The sequence below is a fragment of the Ciconia boyciana genome, chromosome 1, assembly GCF_034638445.1.
Source record: "Ciconia boyciana chromosome 1, ASM3463844v1, whole genome shotgun sequence".
NCBI classification, from domain to species: Eukaryota; Metazoa; Chordata; class Aves; order Ciconiiformes; family Ciconiidae; genus Ciconia; species Ciconia boyciana.
The window spans coordinates 196437613-196458905 of NC_132934.1; the positions used below are offsets into that span (position 1 = coordinate 196437613).

A 21293-nucleotide genomic window follows, 5' to 3' on the forward strand; every position below is an offset into this window, starting at 1 on the left:
CAATGCCTTCAGAAGGTGAAGGGGTCTCCTTTTGCTGCCACCATCCTTGGCAGGTTATTAATCTATAAAGCCAATTAAATATGTTCCAAATGGTCTGCAGGGATTTTTCTGTCTTCTGTGTTTTTCATATCCACATCCCAAATGACTCTTTTTAATCTTCCAGTGTGACCTCCTCTCTGCAATTTTTCATAGCAAATAGTCTGCTTGGCACTGGGAAGCAGATCTCTTGGATGCTAATTCCAACTTCGCCACTAACTTACTCTATAGGCTTGATCAACTCACTTAACCTGTGTCATGGTTATTTCTGTCTATAAAAATAGCTCAGGTGGGATTTTTAGGGCTTAATAAAGTAAAATCAAGAGGAGGCTCTAGTGGGAGAAGTTCAATAAGTTGGTGGACAAAACAGCTTGAGCTGAGCAGCTCAAGCGAGAAACACTGGCAAGCCAGGATCGCAGCCTTTACTTTGCAATTTTGCCCTTAGCTGCAAGGAGATATGAGAAATATTGGGAAGCATTGGCACATGTGACCGGTTTGTGAGGAGTTTGTCTCTTATGCTTTGCTATGCTGAAAGAGCTGCCTCACCTCCTCAGAGACAGCTGAGCCTCCAAAACCTGACAACTGTGTATCCAAAGAAACAACAGCTATCTGATACTAAACTAAATGGTGACTACAGCAATACAGTGTGGAAGACTAAGTTGTGACTGGAAACCATGAGAGTGGGATGACTAACTTCCAAATTATGTGGATACAGAAATTGGTGGATACAGATGTGTGGATACAGAAATACATGCAGATCCATGGTCAAAAGGATTTTGCTGTTGTTATTGCCTTCATGAATGCAAGCTCAAATTCCCAAGGACAAGGCTTTTCTCCTGTCCAGCATAAGAGCTCTTTAGCTCATGGGTTAGGTGCCTCTGCTCTAACGCTGGCCAGGACCAGCAGCAGCTCAGCAGCATCAGAGCTGAATGACTTTGGTCCCTCGAGCAGGCTTGCTCATTTTGGCATGCTCTGAGTTGGGCACTTCTCTTCCTCCAAGCAGGGGAAGGAAGAACCAGAGGATTACAAACCCAAAGGTCAGCAGCTGTTAGGGATCCGTATTCCTCAAGCACCTCCCTAGACTAACAAAGTTCTCCTTTTCCTTCGCCAAGAAACACTGCTGGTGAGCAGCTTTCCAATCTGGCCTGTCAGTCTCCTCTGATCCAAGAGTGCTTGACACAGGATGAGTGTACGGTGGAGTAAGAATTGAAAGGGAAAAGTTGCTAAAACTCATCATGAAATGCTAACAGAACCATGGATTGAAAAGATGGGCTTAAACTCTGAGATACTAGGGTCACAGCAGCACTTTCAAAGCAGTGGAGAGAAATGTTTATGTTATCTTCAGTAATTCAGGGAACAAAGAGCTCTGGAGCAAACCAAAGGGCTGGAGGAGAGAGAACTGTTTGCCTCACAGAGGGAAAGATGCATTTCCATTGCTTCTGTGTGGTGGTGAACAGAATCACAACAGATGAGAACATGAGAAAAATAAGTATGCTCCTAGTCAAGTCCTATGGTGACCTATATCACCCTTTCTTGCACTGATCAACTTGAGATGAAAAAAACCACCATCTGTTCTTGTGGTCCTGGGAGCTTGCAGAAACACTTCAAAGAGTAGCAGAGATAAGCCATAAACTATCTCAGCAAAAAATTAACTCGCGGAACAAATTCCTTCACAAATGTTAATGCCTGGTGATCCAGGAGAGGCAAGGCTTGCAGCTAGAGCTAATACCTTCTCCTAGGCAAACTGACACACTGACACAGTGAGAGAAAAAAAAAGCCAAGGCTTTTGGGAACACCACTCCTCCTTCATGTCAGAAAACAAAGCAGAAAATGTAAGGGGCATTGCAAGAAAAACATCTTGCATAAACTGAAATGAGAACCAAAAGACATGGCTCAGCACAGCTTCTAAGCATTTACAGAGAAAGATTTTGAAAAATCTGGTTTAGAACACAAAAATCTGTTTGACAGCAACTTCTAATGCATCTTTGAAAATCAATGCACTACCAGAAAAAGGTAGTTTGTCCAGGACAAAAAAGCCCAGTCACATAAAGCCTTTGCGTTGCACATTACAAGCCTGCAAATCAGTAACAACTAGCAGGCACAGCAATTAAAATAGGTAAAATCCAGTGAGAGTTGTTCAATCCACCCCCCAAAGAATCAAACCAAATTGCACAGCGGTACCCAGGGCAGCAGACACTCTGGGGCACAGGCTGGGATGCCATGTGTCTGTCCGACATGGCTGTCTGACCCACGTGCCAGCGAGGACCATGCTGCGCCCAACCCCGGCGTACCATTGGTGTTACACAACAAATCCAACACCAGGCAGTTGTGACATGAGCGACATAAAACTGTCACCATCTCGGTTTGTATTTGCACGCCCATCCCAGCAGTGTTTTACAGTACATGAAGTACAGGCAATAAATGGCATCATTTCCCTTTTTACAAATAGTCGACCTTAAAGACAGTGGGCTGCTGTCTCTGCTGTGCTGTGTTGGTGCTCTCCTCTTCGGTGAGCTCAATGCAGGCTAGCCCCTTTCCCTGGCTCCTGGAGGTGCTTCAGCTATGGCCGCACAGTGCTGCACCAGCCTTTACCTCTTAAATGCTCTAAATTAGCTTGGGCTCTGCTGATGGGTCTGGTTTGCTCCTGAGCCCACAGCAAGTGCTGTCATCATCCTTGGGAGCCGCATGGGGCATGTCTGCGCTCTGCACCCCACTGCAGCACCTGCGGTCAGCCTGCTCCCCGGGGCATGAGCAGGGGGGAGCAGCAGCTCTGGGGCCTTGGCCACAGGCTGCTGCTTCAGGCAGCAGCCCCAAAATGCACACTGGAGATACTCTTGAGATACAGAGCATGCAGACATAAAACCTTCTCCTCGACCTTTGGTCACGTCCATCCATCTCACAGACCACATCCACATTGCACTGTTGCTGTCAATTTACATTGCCTCAGAGAGTGAAAAATTCACCTTCCACTACCTCCAGCTGCCCTGGGCATTGGCAAAACCCCCATGTTGGAGAGAACAATGCTGGCAAACAGGGGGTCTGTTGGCTGGGCTCATATTTTGCACACGACTGGCCCTTGCGCTGCATCAGGCGTCTGGGTGGCATACCCATGGCAGCAGGGGCTGCAGCATGTCAAAGCCTGATGGCACAGATTGCAGAGCACACCTGAGTGCGGCAGATACTCATGTGACAAAAGCCCTCACGAGCTGTGGTGCTGGGCAATGGGTAAGATTTGCAGCTGGAAAAATCAGAACTGTATCTACTGCTCACTTAGTGCAAAATGAGAAAAGGCCAGGTAAAGGCATTACTGCCATAATCCAGAGCAGAATGTTCTGCCACCATGTGAGAGGTGCCCATAGGTGAGTTACAGTGTTTGTTCACTCCAGCTGTTAAAAATAAGACTAAAGTAGCTGCATGTGAGAGTACTCCTACATACATACAGAAAGCAGAGCAAGGAGAAACACTTGGGACATACAAACTAAGAGATTAGACTGAACGGTGGAGCAGAAATCAGGGAACTCAGAGTGTATCACCTGCTTGATGTTTAGGCTACGTGTTGCATGGGCCCTATTGCTTCACTGTACTGCCCTTTAACTAGCATTGCAACTAATGATGGGCAGGGCTCTGCTGGCTTTACCTGTGTTGAGCAGATTCTTGTTCAACCCTTGGTTTCATATCAATTGACTACAATAGGTGGGTTGGGGAGCAAGTATGTGTGGGGAGCAGAGCTCGTCTTAATATTTGTGTTGTAAAACATCTGGAAGAATGTGAAGACAACACATGGCAATGTAACGTACTACTATGTAGAAATACCAATAAGAATGATAGGGAGGAAAAGCAGTGAAGGTAGTTGTGAATATATTTTTCCAGTCATCAGTTCTTTACCAGTGTCTTCATGCTGGAATGTTCAATATATTTCACTACCTGAACCCACACAGTACTGGCATGGTCTACTCTCCAAAGGGAACAGGCGGAGACTTACCTGATCCTGATGCTGCAATTTGACTTGCTCCAGCTGCAGCTTGTGCTGCTCCTGCAGGCTCTCCCTCTTGGTGTTGTATTCCTCCTGCAGCCGCTGCTCCAGCGCCTGCAGCTCCTCCTGCTGCTGCCTTCGAAGCTGCTTCACCTCCTCCTCAAAGCACCTCTCCAGCTCCTCCTTCTCGCTCTGTAGTTTCTTCCATCTCGCTGTGTTGAGGGCTGTGGAGACAAGACCATACAGTCAGGCTCTGAAGTCCTCGGGAGCAAACAGTGGCATCGGATCTGTTTGTACAGCACTGAGCACAGTGGTTCTCGCCGACTCGGGGGCTCCCATGAATCTCAGCCACCAACAAGCTCTCGCTGTCACTTCTCTCTCTGTCCCACTCTCTCTCTCACACACACACACGTGCATTTGTTTAAATAGAGGTACCGGCAGAGTATGCAAAAGCCCATGCAAAACTGCGATCTGATGAAGTATAATAATAACAATAATAACAATAACAACAACAACAACAACAACAACAACAACAACAACAACAACAATAATAATAATAATAATAATAATAATAATAATAATGGAACTCCATGGATCTGCAGGGTGACTGGATGTCCCCTCCTGGCCAGCACAGTCTTGGATCCACAAATTGAGGCTTTGGGGCTTTTACTTTGCCTTGAATATAAGAAAGAGCATCTGAGACAATCATTTGACAGAAAGCCTTTCAACTGGGATACAAGATTTTCCTTATCTCCTTCTCTCAAGCCACAGTCTTGCTTAAGTCCCCACTTCCAGTGATGTGCCAGGAAGGCAGAAGATGCCTGGGATCTTGAGGCGCATCCTGTGCACATGTTATGCAGGGGGTGTGATGGACCACTTGGCCAGGAGAAGGAGATGCATCTCATACATCCCATTTTCCAGCTGTTAGAAGCTGCTCACCCCATAATCCTGTCTTTCGCACCAGCTCCACTGAGGACCTCTTGAATCCATTAATGCACACTTTCTTAAAATATTTTTATATTCAAACCACTATCTTGCATGCTTCATGGAATCAGCGCAAATGAAAGGCTGGTACTGAAGGCAAACAGAAAATGTGAAATTTTTACTCTTGTGGACTAACGCAGTGACTGTGTCTCTGAATTCACAACCATGTCTACAGCTAGTTTCAGGAGGTGCAACTCCAACAGTTCCATCAAGTCAAGGATATTCAATCTATTTCCCCATTTGATTCCTCACCTATACTGTTCCCTGAGTCCCAGGACAGCAGTGTCATGAACACTGTGTCCTCGGCCTTTTGCTTTGCTAAAGAACGGTTGCAATCAATCCAGACATTGAAGACCTGATGCAAGATGGACAAGGTCAGCCAGACTACATTTAGAGAGCGAGTCTGCTCACTTGCAAAGATCTAACAGGTAAGAAGTAATTAAAATCATCATGACCATAACATTCAGAACAACATTAGAGAAGAAGAGATGTGTTTTTAATGGCACTGCTAGACCTTCTTTCTGATTTAGACCCATAGCTGGTTTAGAAAAATGATCACCTTTTGAATATAACATCTGTATTAGCCACTCATCCCTCCTTTGCCTTTCAAAACACAGGTGCCATGCACAGACCTGTATGGTGCTGTAAATCAGTGAACTGGAAGCAGCTGTCTCCCTGGGTAGACAACTTCTGAATGTTTCAAAAACATATTTATCCTATGACTGCCATCTTATATTTGCTCAATGTCTGTGGCAAAAAAACCCTTGTGTTTTCCTGTCTCTTTCTACTATGGTATCAGACCGTGCTCATTTTTTTTCAGGATAGCAACAATTTGTCAAAGATATCTACGGCTGTGACCACAGCTCATGTTAGGTGCATCCGTGCGAGGCAGTTTGTGTACTGAAGCTAACCATCTCCTTCCCCACATAGCTATTTTTGACCCTGTTTAGAAATCTGCTTCCACACTTACTGGACAACAATATCCAGACTTGCTCAGTATGTCCAGACAGATATCACTACTGGGGTCTTGTACTGATCCTGATGTTTTCTGGAGCACTAAGAGGGACTCTGTGTCCCTTTCAAGCTCTCTGCTCCTTACAGAAAGAGACAAAGTGAGCCTGAACCAGTGAGCTTAGCACTGCAGCAGTGGCACATAGAAAGCTTTCCCACCTGCCACATACCCGAAATGGAACAGCGCAATTTGTATGGTCGTTAGCTGAAATGTCTTGTCTCCTGGCAGTTTGGATTATAGCTCTAAACCCTCTGTCTTGCTTTTTGCTTCTTGATTTTCTTCGGCATGCAAAGCGATCCCAGAGCTGTAGGATAAGGGATTATGCTTGCAGCTCTGCATTCAGTAGAATTCAAACTTACTCAAGCTTTAAATTGGAGCTGTAATGAACCCTGGCTCTCTCCAGCCTCTTTGATGAGATTACCCAACACACAGGGAGGGATGGACAATGAAATCATAGAAGCATAGAATCATTTAGGTTGGAAAAGACATTTAAGATCATCAAGTCCAACCATTAACCTAGCACTGCCAAGTCCACCACTACACCATGTCCCTAAGCACCACATCTACACATCTTTTAAATACCTCCAGGGATGGTGACTCCACCACCTCTCTGGGCAGCCTGTTCCAATGCTTGACCACCCTTTTCGTGAAGAAATTTTTCCTAACATCCAATCTAAACCTGCCCTAGCGTAACTTGAGACCATTTCTTCTTGTCCCATCACTTGTTACTGGGGAGAAGAGACCGACCCCCACCTCGCTACAGCCTCCTTTCAGGTAGTTGTAGAGAGCAATAAGGTCTCCCCTCAGCCTCCGCTTCTCCAGGCTAAACAACCCCAGCTCCCTCAGCCGCTCCTCACAAGACTTGTGCTCCAGACCCTTCACCAGCTTCGTTGCCCTTCTCTGGACACGCTCCAGCACCTCAAGGTCTCTCTTGTAGTGAGGGGCCCAACACTGAACACAGGATTCGAGGTGCGGCCTCACCAGTGCTGAGTACAGGGGCACGATCACTTCCCTACTCCTGCTGGCCACACTATTTCTGATACAAGCCAGGATGCTATTGACCTTCTTGGCCACCTGGGCACACTGCTGGCTCATATTCAGCCGGCTGTCAACCAACACTCCCAGGTCCTTTTCCACCAGGCAGCTTTCCAGCCACTCTTCCCCAGGCCTGTAGCGTTGCATGGGGTTGTTGTGGCCCAAGTGCAGGACCCCTCACTGAGCCTTGTTGAACCTCATACAATTGGCCCCAGCCCATCGATCCAGCCTGTCCAGGTCCCTCTGTAGAGCCTTCCTACCCTCGAGCAGATCAACACTCCCGCACAACTTGGTGTCCTCTGCAAACTTACTGAGGGTGCACTCAATCCCCTCGTCCAGATCATTGATAAAGATATTAAACAGAAATGACATGCTCTAACCAAAAGAAAGTCCATCTGAAACACTTTCTGTAACCTGAAACACAAAACTATTCGCATCTTGCAAATCAAACCCTGATGCAGGTGCAAAATGGAGGGAAGAGGAAAGCAGGGAAAGAGCGTCTGCATGGCACGTTCCCCACACACCCAAAAATGCTATTGGAGGCAGAAAATGAGGCTATTGCCCAGGAAATTTGCCCTATACTGAATATCAAACACCTCTAATGAGGAGTGATCCCTAACCACAGTCTCCCATATCAAGACAAATGAGGCCAAGGACTGGTGAGGAAAGACTGAATCTCTTAGGAGATGGACCTTCGGGCCTGGCTCTGCTGGGACAGGAGTAGCAGAAGGTGGCACCCATGCAGCCCAATAGAAGGTCTGTGGCTGGGGAGCAGGAACCAGCGTGGGAGAGCCTGCCTTGCTGGAGCCAACATTTAACCAGCTATGGCTTCAGCAGGTGGTTCTGGTGAACCAGGCTGAATTGCCTTCAGCAGAGCCCCAACAACACATGCCTGAACAGAAGACCCGCTAATGTTGCTGGAAAACAGTGAATTTTGCTTTCAGACATAGGGACATGGATACTGTAAAAGTGAGCTCCTCTTGTAGAAAAAAAAAAAATCACTAAGAAAAGTTATACAAATGCAATACTGGCACGGAACAAATGGCACAAGACAAACAGAGCACAACTGCTATCAGCTGCTATTGAGAAGAGTTACACCCCGGTTTTCTTCTTCCTTCCCTGTAGCTATTTCAATTGCTGCTTACTGGCTGGAAATGACTCTGACATAACATGGCGTTTCCCAGGATGACAGCGTGCTGGGTTAAACGAGAGCAGCTGTCATTGCTTCCCTACTCCCTGAGCACTGAGTGGCTTTTACAGTGCGCAACAGATGAGCAAAACCCATTTCAGGCCAGGCTGGGAAGGTGAGGGAAAGGGAGATGTCACTAATGGACTGATCTTCCCACACAAACCCAGCCTGCGCTGCAGCCCAGCCTCCCCAGCCCTAGCACTTTGCATTCAGGGGGGTAACTCCTGTGGGAACCAGGGATCTGGGGTCATGTGGCCTCACATAGGGACGGTCTGCTTCTGACATCAGAAATGGGCTCTTCGTCCAAAAGTGATGGCAAACCATGAAGACTCTGCTCTTCCTCCTGACCCTTGGCCACAGATTCACAGACAAATCACAGCCACCTCACTCAGGTTAAGGGTCCTCTGACTGGGAGGCATATCCAGGAGGAGGTGGCACACAGGCTTTGGCTTTCAAACTCTCGTGAACACAGATAATACAAACTTTAAACTTGACATCTGATTGTCTTCCATTAATCTAGGTTTTTATGCATCTCCATACCTCCTCTCAACTCACTTCACATGTCATTTGTCTGACAGCAAAAGAGCAGGCAATTCTGACATTTAATTTCCATTAGTTTGAAGGGAAACAGACGGTGTTCGAAACCTCTTTATTCCAGGAGTCTCAGTGTTGCAGCTGAAAAGTGCTTATATTTATAATTTATAAAGATGGGTGTCTTGAGTGTAGAACAATTGCTTGTCATGTTTTTCTAGCCTTGGTATTTCTAGCAAAATACATGAGCAAATCTTATTGGGTAAAATAACAAGTCCCTCAGTGTTCATAGAGACTACATTCCGCCTCAGGGCTGGGAAGCGAGAAGCACTTTCCTATTTCACTGCATGCTGGCTTCAGATGAGGTGCGATACTTCACAACAGTGCTGGGAGTAAAGGTGGACGGTGTTATCTGAACCTAAATATTTTGCCTGGCTCCAGAAGGGTCCAGGTCTCTCTAGGCTGTTTTACACATGCTCCATCCCTGCTATTGCTTCAGCAGTGGTTTTATTTACCACAAGAGATTTCCTTAAAAATATATTCTGAGTTTTCTGAACAGTAGATTATATCTTGCAGTTTCATTGCTTTGCATAGCAGAATCCTGCAGTTTCTGTTGAAGTTAACAAAGACTGTGTGCTTTCAAAACCAAGCACATTCAGCACCTAAATCATAATTCTGAATTAGAGCTATTGCCTAAACAACTAAATGTTGGACACACTGCCTGTATCAACCCTGGCTAGTCCAGCCTTGTTTTACTGTTTCATCCAGGCATTTGCATCAGTGAGTCTGACATGGTGAATTTACACATGAGAAATCAGGAATTTCTGACCAACACCCATGCTGTTTAACTGGTCAAGTTATTTTTAAATTAATGAGAGACTACTTATCAAAGTGACTGAGACAAGTCAGAACTACAACTTGGTTGTACTCAAAATAACATGCTCTGTAGATTTTGCCTAAATTTCTTCATAGAATCACCTGATTGTTGTTGTCAAATAAACAACTGTTTCATTCTTTATATGCATAAAGCTCGGCACCATATGCACAATATTGTACAACATACAGATTCATCTGATAACGAGACCAAAATAACTCTCCTATAGCGCAGGTAGGCTGCATGTGTCCAGTAGCACCCCCAGCCCCAGCTTGCACTGGTTTAGAGACAGCAAAGAACTGTACTGACAAGAACCGCTCTCATGCACGTGGCATTTGCCATTTCACCTTGTCCACAGATTTAAAACACTGGTTGTTTCACAAAATTTAATTTTGTAATTTTCTTCCAAAGGAAAACAGACTGTCCAGCAATTTTTAACTTACACTAAAAACCATAAACATTCACCTTCCATATGCATGGACACATACCAGGATTTGTACTGCTGATGAATTTTTTCACAACCTGCTGGAATGCAATACCTGCACATGTTCATCTTTTAGTCCATCCCTACTGGGAGTCCTTCTACCTGGGCATGTATGGAGAGGATTACCTCCAGCAAGCAGGACAGAACACCGGCCACCCCTGTCACTCCTAAGCAGCCTCTGCTCAGCATCTCGATGTCTCCCAGAGTGGTGGCTTGCTCAGGAAGATGTGGCCTGTGGTGGCTATTCTCGAGGCCCACAGGACGACTGAGGAAACGAAAGGACTATCTCACACCATCTTTCCCCTCTCTGAGAAAGACAGCACTTACACATCTATGGCTAATCTCCCTTCTGAAGCACTACAGCTCAGCTGAGACCTCAGACTGCTTTTCTGGAGTATTTGGGGTTCTTACCAAAACTGTCTCCATGTACTCCATCAGGACTCAGTTTTGTGCAGAGGAGGTATCTGTTCCTGCATGCACAAGAGCAATGGCAAGGGCAGGCAGTGCAGTGATCTTCTGTTACTGAATGTGCTGCTCTGTGACTCCCGAACAGGCAGTCAGTTATATCCCTGGCAAAGCTCTCCAGCAAAACCACCAGTGATTTGTATTCACTTCAGCTGTACAAACATGGTGTAAATGGAAGCAGAGCTCTTTATCTCCAGCACTGTACTTCTCTTTCCTTCCCATGTCACTGCCACTTGCAAAAGCACTCATGAAAAGGAGCAAACCCAACCTGCTAGAAAGAGGTAGGGCTTTCAAATGAGAAGTGGGTATTCAATGGAGAGCTTCACATGTGCCCTGCCTGAAGTATGCACTGATGGAAACAACTCTTCTGTGAGAGCTGTGGAGATGCAGAGGATGGATGAAGGCAGGCATCAGGGAATAACTGGAAATGCAATGCTGTTTTGCTATTGCTGCAGTATCCTTTGCCATGGGGACAATAAGGCTCTCTATGAAATGATGATCAGCCAAAAAATTTCAGAAGGGCACAGCAGCGAGCACAAGCTGTTGGGCATCAGAAAAGGGCTGGGCTTAGCTTTTCTGCAGTGGGTTGTCATAGGCAAGGTGAAGATGAAGTACAGGGAGGATCTGAAGTTCTGCCCACCTCACACGGGTTTGGCCTGAGCCCCCCTTTGCGAACCAAGTCAACCTCCCGCCACATGGCACAACCTGTGCTTAATGTGTGACCCAGCACCTGGGGTCCCACATGCAGGGAAAGCTGAGAGGTCCCCCCTGTTCACAGCTCCAGTCATCAGTGGTTCCACCACCTTTTGGTACTCAGGGTGTCCCCTGCCCCAATGGTCCTCCCTCCACGTGCCCTTCCTCCTCTCTGTTTGCCCTGGCGTAGATGTATCCAACGTCACACCTGTTCTGGGGAGATTTAAGTCCAAAAGAACTCAGCCTGTTCGCTGAAGCTAGCACAAAAGCCCATCTTCTCTCTCAAGAGTTGCAATGTCTTTACACCCTCCCTGTCTCTCCTGTCTAGATCAGAAACCAAACAGGAAACGTGGTGCATGCAGATACACAGGGAATACACAGACCGAATGGGACATGTTGCTTTTGCTGTCTTTCAACCAGGAAGACACCTTAGAGAGATTAATAAGCAAGTTCTGAGCTTGGTGTCCTTCAGTTTGTAGCTGAACTGCAAAACATGCAAATGTACATAAGTAAGCGATGCATTCCCAGTCACCGTGCACCACAATGGTCCCAAGTTCCCACTTCTCATCATGCTGTTCTTTCTCCTTGGCAGTGGTGGTACAAAGTTTGAGAACGGAAGCTATGGATTTATGAAGAACCATTTGTCTAGTAAAGATAATGCACAACTAACTCCAGTGTGTGTGGTGATGGACCCATCTCCACAACAAAGAGGTAAAATCATGGTTCCCTGCAAAGCCACAAAACCCCTTGCCACTGGGTTTCAGAAGACACTTTATCACATGTACACAGGTTTCCCAGGATCAGGTCACAGGGAATAACTGCTCTTGTGTAAGGTGAGAAAATCACTTTTGTTATCACTTCGCTTGTACTACTTACCAACTTCATCCCTGATCTTTGCAAGCTCGACTCCTAACTCCTTTGTTTTCACAAGGGCATTTTCATTCTGTTTAAGGAAAAAGAGAGAGAAATATGTATAGTCCCCAGGTTTATCCCAGATAAGCACTTTCACATGTTCATTTAGTAAAGCAGATTAGATTGATTCCTCAGATCTTTTTTTCTTTTTTTGGCGGGGGGTGGAATTATAAAGAACTCATTCACTTTTTAAATCAAGCTTAGGAGCCACGACTCACTGGCTACAAATACTTTGTATCTCTACGAATACATGTACACACACTCACGTGCACAGGACAGCACGGAATACTCTATTTATTCCTATGTGTCTAAAAAGACATTTGTATTTTTCTGTCACTTTGTGTTCAATCTGTGTACCATTTATTGCTGAACTGCATGTACAAGATGGTTTTATTAATTCTGTTAAAACACTTTCATCTATTTATGCCTCCATTTAACCACCTCTAAACATAGTAATATGCTCACACAGTCAAATTTGCAGAGATTACTGTACTTACACCACTCTAGGCATGGGGGGCATACCCATACAGACACCACTAATGGCCTGATGTTCATGCCTATTTCCACATTTATTTCTGGTATTTTCTTGTCTGTAAAGGACAAGAGCTCCTTTGGCTGACCTTTCTCAAAAGAAATCTGAATACTTAAGGAATTAAAACAGATGAGCTGGCCAAAGGAAAATTAAAACACATTTACGTTAACAATGCTAAGGTGTTATTACTAAAATGCAAGGACTTTGGCAGCAGATATCTCGAGTACTGTGCAAAGTGACAAAGAAAAGCCTCAGGAAAATCTATTGGAGTTTGGTTTAGTACAATATATCCCAGCATAATGGTCCAAGCATAAGGGCACTTTAAATTGGAATGTATCCTGAATCACATTAGGAAGAAGATAAAGGAACGCATCCTGCTGGGAAGATCACCAATGATTAGGAAAACTAGATCAGGCTACTATAAATATGTCCCAGGTTAGAAAAGGCCAGGAATCTTTAAAGGACACTACAGAAAAATCATATTCAAGAGAAAAGACAGTGTAGTAGCAAATGGAATTAAAAGGACTCCTGGAAAGTAAATCTTTCAGTAATAAGCAAGCAAGGCTAATAAAAATCCAGGGTACAGAAAGGATTACTTCAGCAGCAGGATACATAGCAGATAGGATAGCAAATTACTTCTGTCTTACCAAAATGAAAGTGGAAAAAGAAAAAGATTTCAGAGCTTAATGTTTCTGTTTATTTTTCCTGCATCTAATTTTTAACTCTGTTAAGAGAAATAACACAACACAACCGCTTTATTTTTGGTAATACCAGGAAATTGGATTCTGGAATTTAAATTAATCCTTTACATACTGCCCTTTTGGGATGATTTCTACCAATTCCATGGACAAACTTTCTGGAAAGTTTTGCTGTGAACTGAGCGATTGGCTGAGCTGATTCGAGAGCCTTGGGTGCCTGAGGAGACCCAGGCTATGCGGGCATCTTTCTTACTCAGTCATGGGCAGTAGCCAGGCACACGAGGCTGGGCTCCTCCAAACAGCCAGTTCCATACGCTGCTGAGTAATGCACAGGGGGTTGTGTGCCAGGACTGCAGAGTCCCCAGTGCTGACCGACTGCATTAGGCTAAGAATAAAATGGAGTGGAGTTTTGTTGTTGGGGTTTTATTTGTTGGTTTCGGGTTTTTTAAAATTAGTAAAAAAGCTATGAAGAAATAAAAAGGTCTGGGTAAATATAGCCTGGTATGTTAAAAAAACATAGCCCTTCACACAGATTCCCAAACCAGCAGTCTTACAGAGATAAGGTTTCCCCTTTTGGAGAACATCACTGCATCTGCCCATACCGTCTGTTTAACTCACTGGAGTAATTTTAAGAAGTGTTCTTGACAGATTGCCAGGACTGGTGCCCTTGAAGGCGTGTGCACAGGGATTTACTGGATACAGGACTTGCAGATGGGAAGAACCCACTCAAATTACCAGCTCCTGCTATTGGAAACAAAAGCCATTTAAAGCAAGGGAGCTCTGTACCATTGCCAGGACCTACAGATAAGCAGAATTCAGTGGGATTGTTACTATTCTAATTAACATGAAGAAAATGAAAAGGAAGTAAAAAAATTACATCCTAGGAAAAAAAAAAGTTCTTAAAATTTTGATCCCCCATAAAAAATATTACAGACTGCTTTTTTTACAATACGTTTTATCTTAGATAAGGTTTGCCCTACCCTTGAGGACACTTGGTGATGAGACCCTCTCCAAAAGAGTGGAGAATCGCCATAGTGCCAGCTTAAAAATGCTATCCCATAACTCAAACTCCAGCATGGACACCACCCCACCAGGGCAGCGGACCTCCTGGCTGCCTCCCACCATGCTGGGGCCGTGGTTTCCAGAGCAGCCTCTGGGGCTATCTCGAGCGGCTGGTGTTGGCACAGCTCAGGTGCCTTCGCTGTCATGTGCCTGCCCTGCCAATACTTCTTGCATTGTATTTTATTTTGGTTAGAGCTTTCTGACTGCTCTTCAGGATCTTCTTATATTTATGTTTCCTGGGTGGTCAGATGTGCAAGGGTTGCCCTCAGTACCAAGGTCTCAAGTAGTCCCTCTTTCTCAGAGGGTTCTTTTAGAGAGCAATAGCCCATGAGTCCTCATCTTCCTCTTCTGCAAGAGAGGCAAGGAGTAGTTTTGGCTAATCATTGTATCAGCCTCATGGTCTCCTGGATGCGCAGTGAACTTACAAATCCCTGACATTTTCTGCTACTGTAACCTGCTTTGTCAGTGTAACATGATAGGTTTGGACTGCATATATTCCTGCGACCAGTGTAAACACGGCATTAATAGAAAATGAAAAAGCCTCTCCTTGTTACCATCAACGTGGCCCTGCAGATAACCAGCACTTCAGTGTCAGTGCAGTCGGGGAAGTGGGAATGCCAGCACTTAGGAAACGAAAGGTTACAGTAGAGCAAAACTGGATCTGACATGAGAATGTAAAGCTATCAGGTGCAATGCTGAGATTCATATAGGTCCAATGTCAAAACATCAAAGCAATTAGAAAATTCACAAGCACATGAGGAAAAATCTGCCAAAACAAATGTGTAAGAAACCAAATTAACGGGATACTCATTGAGTTAATCAATCTTCATTAATATTTACCTCAACAAAGTATTTGAAAGAGAAGACAGAGTAAGCAGGAACCTTTGCTGCCCTCCCAAGAGTTTTGTGTCTAACAGGCTCAGCATATCAAAGGAGCTTTGTAGGCGCCCTTCACTAGGCACCGGTTGGAGTCAAGCCATTGAGGATGAGTGACTAAGGGCCAAATCCAACTTAGTTTTAAAAAGGCTCAGTGACCATACTAGTGACACAGACGTTTCCAGTCGGTGAAAAGGTCATCGACACTGTAAAGAGATTGTGCCATTATCCAGCATTTCAGTGTGGCAGTTAAATGGCAAGGGAGAAAAAAATTGCTCCAATGTGACTTGGGATTAATTTTTTCCGGCCAAAATGTGAAACCAAAACACTGGGTTTTGTACAAATTAAAACGTTGCATTTATTTTTCAGGTACTTTTAATGAATGATGGATTTCATTATTGCCTGGAAAACCAATGAGAAAGGCCTTCCATTGGCGGCACCCCAAGAAATGAATCTGATACTTAAGTACTTTTCATAAAATAAAGTTACAATCATGGTGGAGATGAAGGAAACCTTCTTCCTCATACCTGTACTCTACAACACAATGGTTAAGTCTTGTGTCTGGAATATGTCCCATCTCCTCAGACAGAAAGAAAAATAGAATAGAACAGGTAGAATGATATGCTTGCTCTGTGCTTAAACTATGGCTCTGTTGAATAGAAGACACAGCAGCAACTCTTTTTCCTGTCATCAGCTTTATAACATACAGACGTCCCAATATTTCTCCCATGAGAGGCTCAATGTCAGACTGCATTTCAGCAAGTAAAACGGACACTGAAAATGGCACTTATGTATTTTCCATTCAGCTCAAAACTCCCTGAGGATAGACTGAGGCATGACTTTTATTGGTGCAACATCCAAGCAGCTCCAGGAAAACTGGTGGGTGGTCAAGCAGGTAGGCAGAGAGGTAGGAAGGAAAGAGGAATTCATCCTGTTAAATAACAGTGGCCAAAACTTAGCAGTGTAGTTCAGAAAAAAATCTGCAAGATTTAGAAATAACTGCATGTGAGGATCTGGAAAAATAACTTGGTAAAAGATGCCATGATACAGGCCCAAGGATGGGCAAGATGCTGGTGTTGTCCAAACAGATTAAGAAGGGAAGCAGTGATGAAGGCTTGGGGGGAGAGGGAATGCTCTGCTTTAGTTGCATGGAGCTTCAGCCGGCAGCTAGACATCCTCGAAGAGACATTGTCAGGGAGACAGGTCAAGATTTTACTTTGGACCAGGAATAACTGTGGGATGGGGAGGCAGAGTTGAGGTTTGCCTTTGAGTCTCTCTCCTCTGAGAAGTGCAAACTACCTGAGAGATACTAATTCATTAGAAATGCTAATTAATTAAACCTCCAGGTACTTTTTAACAATAGGTAAACAATAGTAGATCCACTGCACAAATGGGTCAGATCAGGCAAGGAACATCAGAAAATTGCCCAGACCCACATAGGAAGTCAACCACAGCTAGGAAGTAAACACGGGAGCCTGGAGTCTCTCCTCCCTGCCAAATTACACGCTTGCTTATATTCTGAGGTCCAAATATATGTACAGTATCTCCACGAACAATTCCCAGTTCTCTGCGATACCTCCTAAAAATATGCACTGCACACAGATGCTCTGTGGCACTTGTTATTAAAACTGCTCCTTCAGAGCAGCTTTTCTGTATCCAATGCTTTCAAAATATTAAAAAAAAAAAGACTGACCTGCAAATGGTGCTTAGTCACTGCTGTGTTTTATTCAGAGTGCCCTGGGGCAAGGCCTTATATTATCATTGGAAAGAGAAGCATATACATTGGGAATTCTCTTGTACCAATAAATATTTCAGACGATACTTGTAGAAGCAATAACTGAATCCCACTGCAGCTGATGTTCAAAATTATCTACAGTCTTCCTTCCAAAAAGAGGTGTTTTAACACTGCTATCAGGTAATCCTCCCTCATAATACTCTTCAGGTTAAAGTTTACAAGCACCTAGATCTCCCCCTGTGACTGTACTTTAACAGGTTTTATATTAAGCCATACATTTTTTCTTAACCTGCTTAGCAGCATATCTCAAGCTATATTTGAATATATTATTAGGTAAATGGGAGACACTATCAGCTTTTCATTAGACTGAGTGTATTAATATTTTTAAAAGCTGAACTCTAACAAAATACACTGCACAAGCATGTGTTTCCGCCAAGATATTTTCTATTAAGCAAATTCAATGCGTATGTTCATTCTCTCCCTCTTCTGTACGTACTTAAAATCCAGGCAAATTTCCAGAACAGCATGAAAAGCTATGTGTTAGAAATGTCCCACAACTTTTCTCCCACATGCTATTCTCCTGCTACCTGTAGCTATGTACTTACCTCTGCACTGATGTTTGTTACATGACCCATTTTGGTGCCCGGGAATTTGCTTGGTTTAGATTCACCCTGATGTAAGAAAACATGTAGTTTTGCCTTGTTTCACTTCTCCTAGGTTGGAGAATCCTCCCTCAGAAAGGAGGATCATTAGAGAGGTAAAACCTTAGGACAGCTAAAGGTTGAATAATCTCTCTTCAAACTTTAAAACTCTGTGCAAGTTTCCTTTAGAACTTGTGCTCCACAGGGTTATTAAAAAAGTATGGAAAGCATAGCAAGAAATCCAGCCGGCCGTTACTACAGAAGATGTCAGCGGTCCTTCCTTGTTTCACACAAATCCAGCCCTTACATTTAGACTGCAGGATAAAATTATGTAAGGCACTGCAGTGCATGTGAAGCGACAGCTAGACTGGTCCCTAGTGACCGGAGTTCAGCACACCCTAAGTAAGACGAGCACCGCTCCCCTCCCCGCCACCCCGGGATGCTCGCACGCCAGCTAGTAGCACCAGCACCGCCACGGGAACGGCTACCGGTCTATTCCCAAAGGATAAAAAGAGGCAAAAGTACCGTCTCGTCCTCGCACCGAGCGCGGGCAAAACACCTGGAGCAGCATTTGCCCATCCTGGCAGGACCGCCACCAGCCGGACCGCCACCCGCCGGACTGCCACCAGCCTCGCCCGGAGCCAGAGGGTGAGCCCCGGGCGATGCCACTATCAAAAAGGGACGTCGCGCCCCCGCACGCCGCGGCAGGCCAGGGCTGGGCGCCGTCCCCTCGGCCACCTGATGCCTCCCGGGGCGCCGGGGGATGCCCGCGGGTGCCGGGGCCGGGGGGCGCGGAGCCGGCAGCGGGGAAGGGAGGGCGGCTTGCGGGCGGCTGCCTGCGGCTGGGGCCGAGGCAGATCAGCGGGCGCGGAGCGGCAGAGCGGCCGCCGGTTTCGCCCCCCGCGGAGGGCTGCCCGCTCCCCTCCCTGCCTGCGCACCGATGCTCTCCGGCTTGCTCAGGCCGCTCCCGAAAAAGGGGGGCCGGTCGCTCCGGCTGGCAAACGCTTGCCCAGAGCAGGGCACGTCCAGCAGCGCCATCGCAGGAGCGTGTCGGGGCGAGGGACGGCAGGGAAAGGTTTTGAAACTTGGCAGCGAAAGCCCCAAACGCGCCGAAATCCGAGGGTGAGCCTCGGCTCTCCGCGGGAGGCGGCTCTGGCCCGTTCTCATCTTCACGCCGCATTCACAGCCGTTGATCACGGTAGTCCCCGTCCTCCGCAACCACTTGGATGTTGCCTCTAACCCGAACGTCTCCCGGCTCGCCGCCGGCGCGGCTGGTCGCCCGCACCGGTCCCAAATTCACCCCAGGGCGAGACGGGCAGGGCGGCTGCGATGCTCCTGCACGGCGGCTCTGCCGCGCCGCAGCCCTCCCCGGCTGCCGTGCGGGGTCTGCGGCTGGGCACAGCTGCTGCGCGGCTCTGCGCGGCGCTGCGCGGCTCTGCGCGGCGCTGCCGGCGCATCCCCGGGGCGAGCGCACGGCTGCGCGGCCCCGGCGCGGGGGACGGGCGCGGGCGCTGCCCGCCGGCGGGGCGGGACGGGGGGACCGGGAGCCGCTCCGAGCCGTCTGCCTTCCCCCCGGTGATTTTCGGGTTGGGTCGCTCCAGCCGGCGACTCCGGCCGCCGGCCCGTCTGCAGGCCGTGAGGGGTGACCCCCGCTCCCGGGCGCCCTTCGCCCCCCCGAGTCGCTCTCGTCTCTCAACAAGGACTTTTCCTGAAGTCGTTTCCTTAAATCCCGGGGAAGATCGCTGCCCTCTGGACCTCGGCGACTACTTGGGATTGCAAAAGCGCAGACCTCTGCAATGTGCCTAGAGGCTTTTGTAATCCTCAAGGGTTGGGGTTTTCTTTTTGGCCATGTATCTATGTATATACACCACATAACCTCACCCTAACCCTAACCCTAACCCTAACCCTACCCTGCATGTATACATATACGTGGTGTACATGTCTGCTCTGTATGCATGTGCCCACTGGGAATACAATTTCTTGGTTGGACCCAGGGCATGGAGCTGCAGCAGCCTCACCTCTCCTGGGCTGTTGCCTCCGGCATGATATATTTTCCTCTCACAACTTACATTAAAGATAATGCTGGAAAGAGGCAAGACAGCTCAATGACTTACAGCCAAGGTGGTATTTCTGCTGCAAATGCCTACGCTGTGTAAACTTGAAAAGCATTATTTGCCCAAAAGCCAAATCACTACCAAACCTACGGAAAAACTACATTGCCCTTAATGCTGAACAGCTCTGCCTTCTGGTAGGAAAGATGTAATGCTCGGATCTGTGCCTCTCTAGATAGGCATTTTTGTTTAATTGTATTTTCTACTATGACTGCTGATGCATGAAGTGATTCGGAAAATAGTAGGAACCAACAAGAATCTCCAGCAAAACTCTGTGTTAAATCACATTTAAATGCTCAGGTAACTTCTCGGTTTATGTCAGCTTCTTATTCCCTGCTCTTCCTCAGCCCAGGACTTCATTTAAAGTTTCAGAATACCACAGACAAGTAATTAAAAAAAAAAACAAGCCCAAACTAAATTAAAAATCTCACTCAACATTCATGTGTTTTAACATGTGTGTTCAAGATCTAACTTTTCTTTACAGCACATGAAAATTAATTTGTTTGGCTACGGAACAGCCACAGAATGGAGGTAAAAAGAGACTTCCATGTATGGTGAAATAATTTCATCCTCACTGCAGGAACTTCTGTTTTGCCACACAACCTGAAGTCTGTGATTTGGATCTTTTACAGTCTAAATCCTGACTGGAAACTTTTTAACTGCCATAGAAAAAAAATAACAACAACAACAACAACAACAACAACTGTCCTACTTCTAGACAAATTACAACAGACATTTCTCTGAGCTGGCCATTAGAACTACAGTATTTAGACCAATATGTCTGACTATGAGGCAAGGAAAATAACCTGTCATTACCCCTTTTGTTACGCTTTTGAAGTGAAGCACCCATCTTCTTCAGTCACTCCACTAATAATGGTAGATTTGCTGTTTGCGTGTGGTGATAAATCTAAGCTAGAGATTAGCTAGCAAGGTCTATGCACCACTTTAGTACCACTTAAGCACTAAACTGGAAGATAAAATATTTAAGTGGAACTTAAATTAAGCAGAAGCCATGTGTTGTCCTTCTGGCAAGGGTGAATTGGGCCCCCAGAAGCTGATTTTACTTGGGACATAGCACTGATAAGGGATAAGGACATGATGGGAGAGCTGCCGGGCTCTTTGGTCAGCTTAGGTCCTTTTGGAGAAAGTAAGCCCAAATTCATTCAGTTTAAATTAAGTTTAAATGTGTTAAATCACATTTAAATGCTCAGGTAACTTCTCGGTTTATGTCAGCTTCTTATTCCCTGCTCTTCCTCAGCCCAGGACTGCATTTAAAGATTCAGAATACCACAGACAAGTAATTAAAAAAAAATGGCCTAATGACCTCATTAGGCAGGTCAAGGTGTGTAGCATTAAGGTGAGAAAAGACCCAAGCTGAGAAAGCAAAAGGAAAATGGAAACTATTTGAAAGAGCAGTTCCTCAGTGAAATGTGCAAAAGAGGAAGATGAA

At 45.9% G+C, this 21293-nt stretch overlaps 1 protein-coding gene across 1 annotated transcript in view; it reads right to left on the reverse strand.

Annotated features, from left to right (window-relative positions):
• Positions 1–21293, reverse strand: part of MTUS2 (microtubule associated scaffold protein 2) — a 201456-nt gene that overhangs the window by 16801 nt on the left and 163362 nt on the right. The window contains exons 7-8 of the mRNA XM_072854822.1: positions 12153–12219; positions 4019–4233 (exon numbers count right to left, since the gene is read on the reverse strand). Coding sequence (XP_072710923.1) covers positions 4019–4233; positions 12153–12219 — 282 coding nt within the window. The remainder of the gene's footprint in view (positions 1–4018; positions 4234–12152; positions 12220–21293) is intronic.